The sequence below is a fragment of the Rhinopithecus bieti genome, unplaced genomic scaffold (genome assembly GCF_001698545.2).
Source record: "Rhinopithecus bieti isolate Rb0 unplaced genomic scaffold, ASM169854v2 scaffold_12155, whole genome shotgun sequence".
NCBI lineage: Eukaryota > Metazoa > Chordata > Mammalia > Primates > Cercopithecidae > Rhinopithecus > Rhinopithecus bieti.
The window spans coordinates 3,862,536-3,874,628 of record NW_016807423.1 but is presented as its reverse complement, the minus strand read 5'-3'; the positions used below and the strand labels follow the sequence as shown (position 1 = coordinate 3,874,628).

At 39.7% G+C, this 12,093-nt stretch overlaps 1 protein-coding gene across 5 annotated transcripts in view; it reads left to right on the top strand.

The window, feature by feature from the left end:
* Positions 1–12,093, top strand: part of CFAP57 (cilia and flagella associated protein 57) — an 85,929-nt gene that overhangs the window by 20,469 nt on the left and 53,367 nt on the right. For all 5 annotated transcript variants that reach the window (XM_017881949.1, XM_017881947.1, XM_017881948.1 and 2 more), the window contains exons 7-9: positions 7,302–7,441; positions 8,219–8,384; positions 9,122–9,235. In XM_017881949.1, the coding sequence (XP_017737438.1) occupies positions 7,302–7,441; positions 8,219–8,384; positions 9,122–9,235 (420 nt within the window). The remainder of the gene's footprint in view (positions 1–7,301; positions 7,442–8,218; positions 8,385–9,121; positions 9,236–12,093) is intronic.

The following is a 12,093-nucleotide window of genomic DNA, read 5'->3' as shown; positions in this document are numbered from 1 at the left end:
TTTTTGAGAAGGAGTCTCGCTGTGTCATCCAGGCTCGAGTGCAGTGGCATGATCTCAGCTCACTGCAAGCTCCACCTCCCAGGTTCACGCCATTCTCTTGCCTCACCCTCCCAAGTAGCTGGCATTACAGGCACCCACCACCACGCCCAGCTAATTTTTTGTATTTTTAGTAGAGAAGGGGTTTCACAGTGTTAGCCAGGATGGTCTCAATCTCCTGACCTCCTAATCCACCCACCTCAGACTCCCAAAGTGCTGGGATTACAGGCGTGAGCCACCACGCCCGGCTGCATCCAGTCTTTAACGATTAAGTTTGATACTGTCTGTAGGTTTTTTTGAAGATACTGTTTATCAGGCTGAAAAAGTTCCCTTCTATTCCTAGTTTGTTGAATGTTTTTATCATGAATGGCTATTGGATTTTGTCAGATTTTTTTCTCTGTATCTATTGAGATGATTGTGTGAGTTTTTGTTTTTACTTTATTAATATATTATAGTACACTAAGTGATTTTCAGATGTTAAACCACCCTTGCATTGCTGGGATAAAATCCACTTGGCCATAGTATATAGTCATTTTCATATTAGAATATTCAATTCACTAGTATTTTGTTGAGGATTTTTGTATCTATAAGAAATAGTGATCTATAGTTTTCTTGCAATGTCTTTGACTGCTATTGCATCAGGGCCTCATAGAACGAGTTGGGAAGTGTTCCAGCCACTTCTGATTTTTTGAAGTGTTTGTGAAGAATTGGTATTAATTCTTCTTTAAGTGTTTGGTAGAATTCACCAGTGAAGTCATCTGGGCCTGGGCTTTTCTTTGTGGGAAGTTTCTTTTTCTAATGAATCTCATTACCTATTTTCATCTATTTAGATTGTCTATTTCTTCTTGAGCCAAGTTTCATTTTTTGTGTCATTCTAGGAATTTGTCTATTTAAGTTGTCTAATTTAGTTGCATATAATTGTTCCTAGTATTCCTTTATGATCCTCTTTATTTCTGTAAGCTTAATAGTAATATTCCCTCTTTCATTTCTGATTACATTAATATGATTTTTCTTCCCTCTGTCCTCTCCCCACCCCCCCTTTTTTTTGGCCTCTTTAAAGAATCAGCTTTTGGTTTCGTTGATTTTTCTCTATTGCTTTGCTATTCTCTATTTCATTAAATGTTCACTCTAATCTTTACTGTTTCCTTCCTTTGCCTTGCTTTAGGTTTAGGTTGCTCTTTTTTTTTTTTTTCCAGTGCCTTAAGGTGGAAGATTGGATTATTTATTTAAGATCTTTCTTTTTTGAAAGTGTAGGTATTTGCAGCCAGAAAAAATTCCTCTTAATATTGCTTACCATAAATTTTGGTATGTTATGTCTTTATTTTCGTTCATCTCAAATATTTTGGAATTTCTCTTTTGATTTCTTTTTGATCCATTGGTTTTAGCACTGTGTTGTTAAATTTCTGCTTATTTGTGAGTTTCCCAGTTAATTTCTGTTTCTGTCATTAATTATTAATTTAATTCCACTGTGCTTAGAGAATATATTTTGTATTATTTCTGTTCTTTTACATTTATTAAGGTTTTTGGTCTGGCATATAATCTATTTTAGAGACTGCTCTCTATGCACTTGAGAAGAATGTACATTCTGTTATTATTGAGTTGGGTGTTCTATATACATTTGTTAGGTCCGGTTGGTTTTTAGTGTTGTTCGAGTCTTCTGTTTCTTGTTATCTTCTGCCTGTTTGTCTTGATTGTTTTTGAAAGTGGTGTATTGCATGGGCAGCTGTGGTGGCTCATGCCTGTAATCCCAGCACTTTGGGAGGCCGAGGTCGGCGGAACACCTGAGGTCAGGAGTTCACAACCAGCCTGACCAACATGGAGAAACTCCGTCTCTACTAAAAAAAATACAAAATTAGCCGGGCTTGGTGGTGCATGTCTGTAATTGGGAGGCTGAGGCAGGAGAATCGCTTGAACCCAGGAGGCGGAGGTTGCAGTGAACCGAGATCATGCCATTGCACTCCATCCTGGGCAATGAGAGTGAAACTCCATCTCAAAAAAAAAAAAAAAAAAAAAGGCCAGGTGTGGTGGCTCACACCTGTAATCCCAGCACTTTGGGATGCTGAGGAAGGCGGCTCATCTAAGGTCAGGAGGTCGAGAACAGCCTGACCAACATGGTGAAATCCTGTCTCTACTAAAAATACAAAAAAATTAGCTGGGAGTGGTGGCACATGCCTATAATCCCAGCTACTCGGGAGGCTAAGGTAGGAGAATTGCTAGAACCCGGGAGGCAGAGGTTGTGGTGAGCCGATATCGTGCCATTGCACTCCAGCCTGGGCAGCAAGAGCAAAACTCCATCTCAAAAAAAAAAAAAAGAGTGGTATATTGCAATCTTCAACTCTTATTGTTGAGCTATTTTCTCCTTCATTCTTGCCAACTTTTACTTTATGCATTTGGGTGCTCTATTTTTATATACACATATCTTTACAATTAATATATTTTCCTGATGGGTTGACCATTTTTCATTATAAAATATGTCTCTATTTCTAGTAACATTTTCTATATTGAAGCCTATTTTGCCTGATCTTACTATAGCCACTCCAGCACTTTTGTTGTTGCTGTTTGTATGGTATATCTTTTTTCATCCTTTTACTCTCAATATATTTGTATCTTCGATTCCAAACTGTGTCTTATAAACATCATAGAATTTAATCTTTTTTTATCCAGTCTGACAATCTCTGACTTTTGATTGGATTGTTTAATCAATTCACATTTAATGTTATTACTGGCATAGTTGAATTTATGTCTACCATTTGACCTTTTTTTGTGTGTGTATCATGGGATTTTTGTTCTTCTACTCTATGCCTTCTTTCACATTAAGTAAAATTGTAATGTAGTATTTTAGTATCTTTATTTTTCCCTATATACTTTTAATTATTTCTTAGGGCTTACCATACACACTGTAACTCATTATAGTCAGATTCAATTTGATTCAATTTCATACTAACTTAATGCTAGTAACATATAGAAATGTTACTGCCATATAGCTACATTCCCTTTCCCCTTTTTAATAGTATTATTGTTATACATATTACATCTATGAGTGTTACAAACCCCAAAAATATATTCTTATAATTATTACCTTATATAATTGTATATCTTTTAAAGAAGCTGAGGTTAGAATGGGGAGCAATTATATATTTATAGTCTTTTTATGTGAACCTTTACTATCATTTCTGGTTCTCTTCATTTGTTCCTTGAGCTTGAGTTACCATTGAAGTCATTTCTTTAATCCAATACACATTTGTTCCCACTCATCATTTGGGTGCTACTACTGGGAAATCTATTACATTTCTATATGTTATAGGCACAACAGTATATTATATGCATATTGTTTCATACAATTGCTTTTTAAATCAGCTAAAAGATGATGAAATATATATTTATATTGTCTTTTATAATTACCTTTACCAGTGCTTTTTGTTTTGTGTGGATTTGAATTACTATCTGGAGTAACTTGCTGTCAACCTGAAGGATTTCCTTTAGTGTTTCATGTAAGTCAAATCTGCTAGCAACATATTTTTTCACTTTTGTTGGCAATGTTTTTATTTCACCTTCAGTTCTAAAAGATAGCTTTGCTGAGTTTTTGTTTGACAGCTTTTTCTTTAAGCACTTTGAACATGTTATCCCATTCTCTTCTGGCTTCCATTGTCGTTGCTGAGATATCTGCTATTAATCTTATTGGGACCCTTTTGTAAGTGATCAGTCGTTTTCTATCGATGCTTTCAAAATTTTCTTCTCGTCTTTAGCTTTCATTATTTTTACCAAAATGTGTCTGTTTGTGGATCTCTTTGTGTTTTTCCTACTTGGAGTTCATTGAGCTTCCTATATGTGTACATTGATGTTTCCCAATAAATTTGTAATATTTTCAGCAATTATTTATGAAAATGTTTTTTTCTGCTCCTTTCTCTTTCTCCTCTCCTTCTAGCATTCACCTTATGCATTAGTTGGTGTGCTTAATGGTGTCCCACATTTTTCTGAGGCTCTGTAAATTTGTAATTCTTTTTCCTCTCTGTTCTTCAAATTGCTTAATCTTTATTGATCTATAAAGTTCACTGATTCTTCTGCCAGTTCAGATCTATTATTGAGCACCTCTAGTGGATTTTTCACTTCAGTTATTGTACTTTTTAACTCTAGAATTTCTATTTTCTTACAGTCTATCCCTATATTGATGGGATCCTTTTATCCTTCTCTATTTGATGCATATCATTTCTTTTTTTTTTTTTTTTTTTTTTTTTTTGAGATGGAGTCTCGCTCTGCCGCCCGGGCTGGAATGCAGTGGCCGGATCTCGGCTCACTTCAGCTCACTGCAAGCTCCGCCTCCCAGGTTCACGCCATTCTCCTGCCTCAGCCTCCCGGGTAGCTGGGACTACAGGCGCCCGCCACCACGCCCGGCTAGTTTTTTGTATTTTTTAGTAGAGACGGGGTTTCACCGTGTTAGCCAGGATAGTCTCGATCTCCTGACCTCGTGATCCACCCGTCTCGGCCTCCCAAAGTGCTGGGATTACAGGCTTGAGCCACCGCGCCCGGCCAATGCATATCATTTCTATCTTTATTTCTTTAGTCATGGTTTCCTTTAGTTTTTTGGACACACTTGGAATGGCTAATTTCAAGCCTTTGGGTGCTGCCATAAGGAATTTTGTTGCCTGTGAACAGAAAAATGCAAATTAATACAACTCTGAGATGCTTTTTTATAAGAAGTTTCATTATTATATTGTCAAAAATTAAAAATCCAGTTATTACCAGAGATTTCTGAGGACAGGGGAGAATGATAATCCTAATATGGCGATGATGGGAGTGTAAACTGATACAGCCATTCTAGCAAGGAATCTGATAGTTCTTGGTCAAATAGAGAATGGATGTACCTTGTTATCCAGTAGTCTGCACTGGATACATACCAGGAATTTGATCCTACAGAGCCATTAAAGAACATGCACAGGCCGGGCGTGGTGGCTCATGCCTGCAATCCCAGCACTTTGGGAGTCTGAGGCGGGTGGATCACAAGATCAAGAGATCAAGACCATTCTGGCCAACATGGTGAAATCCCGTCTCTACTAAAAATACAAAAATTAACTGGGCGTGGTGATGCGTGCCTGTAGTCCCAGCTACTCGAGAGGCTGAGACAGGAGAATCGCTTGAATCTGAGAGGCAGAGGTTGCAGTGAGCTGAGATCACGCCACTGCATTCCAGCCTGGCAGTCAGAGCGAGACTCCATCTCAAAAGAAAAAAAAAAAAAAGAACATGGACAAAGATATTCACCATAGTGTTTGTAGCAATGGAGAGTTGAAGACAATCCACATGTTCATCCCTAGTGGTAATGGAGAAGTAAAGTAGCTAGATATATATTGTAGAATATCAAACATCAGTTAGAAGCAAATTATACATACTGCAACATAGATAATTCCTCAAAAATATCATGTTGAGAAAAAAGTAAAAGTACAGAATGAGATCTGAAGCACAATGTCATTTATAGAAATATTAAACACATCTATATATAATCAATGACATACATAAAATCCATTTGTTGGTGCCTACTTATCATAGGGAGGAACAGAAGTAAAAATTGAGGAAGAAAGGAGTGAAATAAAATAAAATTTGTCTTATATGAATTTATGATGAATCTCTACAAGTCTGCTTCTGAGATACAAAATGAAAACAAAGATACAGAAATCAAGGAAATACAAGATAATGTCATCAGACGAGATTTAGAATTGGAAGAAAAAGGTTGGAATATTTGAAAAGAGAGAATAAATAGTATGAAATACTTATCTTGGATATTTAGAAAGTGAATTTATTGAAAAGTATGGTAGAGTTACCAGGCAGGGTTAAATGCCCACTGAAGGTTTGTGATCATGCATTCACAGTGAAACCAGTAAGCCCGCTTGTGTGATTCCCCATCATTACATGACTCCTCAGGCAGAGGGGGAAGCAAGAGCATTGCTTTTGTTTTTAAGACAAGAGAGATTTGAGTGTGTAAAAGCTAATAAGAATGTGCTTATAGAGACAGGCAGGTTGAAGATTTGGAGAAAGAAAGGGTAACAGATGGAGAAGAATAACAATAACCTGTGCCTGCCTACCCAGCATAGCATCTCTTTCTCTGAGACAGTAGGGTCTACAGCCATAACACCCTGAATGTACCTGATCTTGTCTGATCTCAGAAGCTAAGCAGGGTTGGGCCTGGTTAGTACTTGGATGGGACATACTAGGGTAGGATAGAGTGGATGCAGATAAATTTATAAGTAGCAGAGGGGCAGAATTTGCAAAAAAAAAAAAAAAATCCATTTCAACCTTTGTCTTAGCTTGTGAACAGACCTAAATATGTACATCTCATTAAATTTCCCAACCATCACTCCTCATTCAGGTGTTCCAGAAACAATGCCTCTGATGACAGACATCTGTAACCTACATAACCAGTGCAGTAGGATGCATTTCAATTTAAAATCATCCATCCAACTCTCATTTGCTACTGGTGATAATTAGTACAGTCTCTCCAGAGAGAAACTTGGCATTACTTATCTAGATCCCTAAAAATCATTCATACAATTTTTCCCAGTATTCCACTTCTAGAAATGTATGCTAAGGAAATAATCAGAGAGATACACAAAGACTTGGACAAGGATATTTAATCTAGTGTTATTCCTATAATAAATAACAAAAATTAGAAGCCACTTAAATGTTCCTACAGCAGAGGAAGGGTTAAATTAAATTCAAAGATATCCATTGAAGAAAATATTTTATTGCCATTAAAATAATGTTTAAAAATAATATTGGCTCGGCCGAGCGTGGTGGCTCATGTCTGTAAACCCAGCACTTTGGGAGGCCAAGGCGGGCGGATCACGAGGTCAGGCGATCGAGACCATCCTGGCTAACACAGTGAAGCCCTATCTCTACTAAAAATAAAAAAAAAAAAAGAAAGAAAGAAAAGAAAATTAGCCAGGCATGGTGGCAGGTGCCTGTAGTCCCAGCTACTCGGAAGGCTGAGGCAGGAGAATGGCGTGAACCCAGGAGGTGGAGCTTGCAGTGAGCTGAGATCGCACCACTGTACTCCAGCCTGGGGGACAGAACAAGACTCCGTCTCAAAAATAAAATAAAATAAAATAAATAATAATATTGGCTCAGGAAAATATGCATAATATTCAAACAGTTTAGCCACAGCCTAATTTCTGTGCACCCAGGCTAATTAATGTTCTTGGGAACTAATTAGAGCTGACATGTACAGCCAGCCTTTTGCTTACTCTGTGGGATCTTGTTCTGTATGATTTCTCTAGGGGGAGCCTGCTCACTTTGAGTATTTGATGTATCCATTGCACTCAGCACCCATCACCGGTCTAGCTACCTGCATCCGCAAACCCCTCATAGCCACCTGTTCTCTGGATCGATCCATCCGCATTTGGAACTATGAAACAAAGTAAGGAATGAAAGACTTGCCTACTTTAATATGCAAGACTCCAGTTGTTAATTTGTTTATGTGAATTATTTTAATTACAGTGTTTCAAACTTTAATTACTTAGAAGCTTTCAGTTGGAAAAGATTTTTAAAAAATCAAGTCAGTCAGCCTACCTGTTTCTCACTCTTGCATGGGCTAGAAAACTACTTTGTGGTTTATTTAATGCTCACCACATGCCAGACACTGGGGACATGAAGATACGAAGATAACACCCCAGTCTCTCACCTTCTTACATAAACTCCTGTGTCCCTCCAGCTCTCCTATCCCCTTGTTTCCCACAGGAACTGCTCTTTGCTTCAGGGAGCTCTCCAGACCCTTTCTTCCTCCTCTTTCTCCCAGGACATCACTATCCCAACCCAGATTTTACCTTCTGGCACAGCTTCCCTGGGAAGCTCCGACCCTAGTTGGACCCCCACCCCCCACTGTTTTCTTTGTTCTTGTGTACAACTTCTGGGGCTTCTAGGGAAAAAATACTTGGACAATACTCATGAATTTTGGAATCTAAACAGAGCTATGTCTTCAGCATTGCTAGACCACACCTTGACCAGTCTCCTTATCTACCATGCTCCATGCTGGACATTATCCACTCATAACCAAAATCTAGAAAATAGAGGAACCAACAATTGCAAATAGTAGTGTATCTCAAATACTATGATAACAACATATATCAGATACAGTGGATGACTGGAGGGATTTAGTGAGCTAGGCTTACAATTCAGTAATTGATCTTTTTCACAGCACTCTGGAACTATTTAAGGAGTACCAAGAAGAGGCATATTCCATCAGCCTTCATCCATCTGGACACTTCATTGTAGTAGGGTTTGCTGACAAACTACGCCTCATGAATCTACTCATTGATGATATACGTTCTTTCAAAGAATACTCTATTAGAGGATGCAGAGAGGTAAAAAACTGCTGAAGACAAAAGTCCAGTTTCTTAGAAAGCCATGGCTGAAATATCAGGAACTAACATGGTCTGGGGAGGTGGGACCAAAATCTGTCTTGGAGAACTATAGTGGCTTAAAAAAAGTGGAGAGGGGGAAATCCACTTCTTTTCCCAGCAACCTCATTGAGTATGTGGTTCCATCCCCATTTTCTTATGTCCACCAGACTATTTCATTGAACCTAAAACCTTGTGAGATCCCTGCTATGATAAGTCCTGTCTGTAATGGTGGAGTATTAACAAATATTTTAAAAGAAAAGTAATCTCAGAAGCAGAGTCACAGCTAGGAAGGTGAGGTTGGAGACAGGAGCCACGGAAAAATAAGCATCGATGGTGAGAGGCAGGAAAGAGCTCATCAGCTTTCCCCGAGGTGACTTGCAGAAACAAGGCAATGATTTCAGGAATTACTTCCCCCGCTCTAAAACGTGCTTCTACAGGCAAAATGATTACTTGTGGTCCCAACAGCTTCATGATTTGTGGGTCTGGCAGTGTCAGCATCTGGCCACTATGAGTCACAGGAATAGTGAAAGTGTCTGAAAATGTCAGCCACTCCTCAATCTCATTTGCACCTTACCCCCACTCCCACCCTCACACGTAGTTTCAGTCCGAACTCGTTGGGAAAATCACCTCTTGACTGTAACCTCTAATTAGACTGCTCACTTCCTGCTTGCTTGTTCTCTTGCTGTCTTTCCCTGTAGTGTTCCTTTAGCAACGGAGGTCACCTGTTTGCTGCAGTCAATGGAAATGTGATTCACGTTTACACCACCACGAACCTAGAGAACATCTCAAGCCTGAAAGGACACACAGGGAAGGTGAGTGAGTGAACGGTCTCCAGGGAAACAAGGGGCACAGAGCCAAGCATGCCGCCAGCCAGTGGGATACAGGTGAACAAAAGAGAGGTGGTTCCTTTCCTCATGGGTTCACTGTCTACTTGGGGAAAGACACCATAAAACAAATGCATAGACAAATGTAATTACTAATTGCAGTTCCACTGAAAGAAAAACATGGTGTTGTTATGAGAGAAATAATGAAGGGGGCGGCATAATTTAGGTAGCTGTATTTGCAAAGGCTTGGTCCTATAAGAGTGAGTAGGAGTTAATCAGACAGAACTGGTGGGGATAATCATTGCGGATAGGGATCCAAAGGCCAGAGATGGAGATTCATGGGGTGTCAGAGGACATGAAAGTCTGTGGACCTGGGATGTGGTGCCAGGATAAACCATGGGGTAAAGATGGGCTGAGATTGGAGAGGTCACAAGGGAAATGCATGGAAACTTGTAGGCTTTGTAAGGATTTATCCTTCTTATTCCTTGAAATCATTGAAGACTTTCAGGGCAGAGAATGATATGACTAGATTTGCATTTTGAAGGATTACTTTGGCTGCAGAGTGAAGACTATTGAAGGGGGCAAGGGTAGAAATGGTAAGGAGGCTATTGTGGATATCTACACCATAGATAATAGTGGTGGTGGTACAGTTAGGGAGAAGTGGATGGATTCAGATGATTTTAGAAAGTAAAGTCGTGGGCTCATGCCTATAGTCTAAGCACTTTGGGAAGCTGATGCAGGAGGATCGCTTGCACTCAGGAGTTTGAGACCAACCTGGGCAGCATAGGGAGACGCTGTCTCTACAAAAAGTAAAAAATATTTGCCAGGTGTGATGGCACACACCTGTGGTCCCAGTTGCTTGGGAGGCTGAGGCGGGAGGATCACTTGGGCCCAGGAAGTCAAGGCTGCAGTGAGCCATGATCACACCACTGCACTCCAGCCTGGCTGACAGAGTAAGACCCTGTCTGGAAAAAAAAAAAAAAAAAAAAGAAGGAAGGAAGGAAGGAGAAAAAGAAAAAAAGAAAGTAAAATCACTGGGTCCTAGAGTAGTGGATTAGATGTCAGACATGATTAAGAGGGAGAGGCATGGAGAGGGTAAGAAGAAGTCAGCAGATGAATTTGGAGAGAAAAGGCCATTGGAAAAGAGAGGCATTCTAAGCAGAAGGACTTGTTGGAGATGATGAAATGGAGGGATGAAATGTAGGTGCTCGTTGGTTCATATGGCTGGAACACTGGACACATTTGAGTGATGATAAAGAGGTAGTAGGAAAGGTTGGCTGCATCATAGAAGATAGTGTATGCCATGCCAAGGAATTGGACTTTAGTCTTTCAGTGACAAGAAACAAAGGAAAGGATTTAAGCAAGAAAGTAATGGGATCAGAAAGGTAACTCTCTAAACAGTATTGAGGAAGGATTAGAGTAGAAGGAAATTGGAGTGATGGAGAGCAGCTAGGATGTGAAGGTGAAAGTTGGGTTAGGAACTAAACCATGACTTTAGTAGCAGAGGCAGAGAGAAGAAAGAGATGAAGTTCCATTTTGGCCATGTTATATTTCATGTGCCCAGAAGTGTGATGTATGTGTGTGGAGGTCAGGAAAGAAGTCAGGGCTGAATATGAAGATTCGGGGAATTAGAAAGTAGAGGAAGTCAGAGGCATAGACTAGATCACCAAGGGCCTAATGGATCACCAAGGGCCTATGTGGAATCTGAGAAGAATATTGGACAGGAGAGAGGAGACCAACATTTAACAGACTGGTGAAAGAAGAGGAGCCAATGAAAGACTGAAAATAAAGATATGAAGAGAACTCGGAATCAATAATTGTCTCAAAGAAGCCAAGGAACCAAACAATTTCTGAAAGGTTGAAGTGGTCAGTGGTACTAGATGTCAGAGGGAGGTCATGTAAAGTCCAAAACTGACTATTGACTTTAGCAAATAACAGGTCATTGGAAGGAAAAGTAAAAATTTGTGGAAAGTGAAAGTGCTATGTAAACACAAGCATTTTTGTTTGTTTTTGAGACAGAGTCTCACTCTGTCACCTAGGCTGGAGTGCAGTGGCGCGATCTCGACTTACTGCAACCTCCACCTCCTGAGTTCAAGCAATTCTCCTGCCTTAGCCTCCTAAGTAACACATGCTCTTTTTTTGAGACAGAGTTTCACTCTTGTTGCCCAGGCTGGAATGCAATGGCGCAATCTCAGTTCACTGCAACCTCTGCCTCCCGGGTTCAAGCGATTCTCCTGCCTCAGCCTCCTGAGTAGCTGAGATTACAGGCATGCACCACCACGCCCGGCTAATTTTGTATTTTTAGTAGAGACAGGGTTTCTCCATGTTGAACTACCAACCTCAGGTGGTCTGCCCACCTCGGCATGAAGGACTTTCTTTACTATTTCCTGGAAGGCAGATCTTCTAGTTAAAAAAATATATATATATTATGTTTTTATTTATCTGAGAATATCTTTATGTTCATGTTTATCTTCATGTTTAAAATATAAAAATACAGTTTTGCTGGATGTAAGGTTTTTTTTCTTACTTTCAGTACTTTGCATGTGTCTCCTACTGCTTCTGGCCTCCTTTGTTTCTGAGATAAGTTAGATATTATGTGATTAATCATTTTTCTCTTATGGCTTTCTATATACATACATATATATATATATTAGATGGAGTCTTGCTCTGTCACCAGGCTGGAGTGTGCAGTGGCACCATCTCGGCTCACTGCAACCTCCGCCTCCCAGGTTCAAATGATTTTCCTGCCTCAGCCTCCCGAGTAGCTGAGACTACAGGTGTGCACCACCATGCCCAGCTAATTTTTGTATTTTTAGTAGAGACGGGGTTTCACCATATTGGCCAGG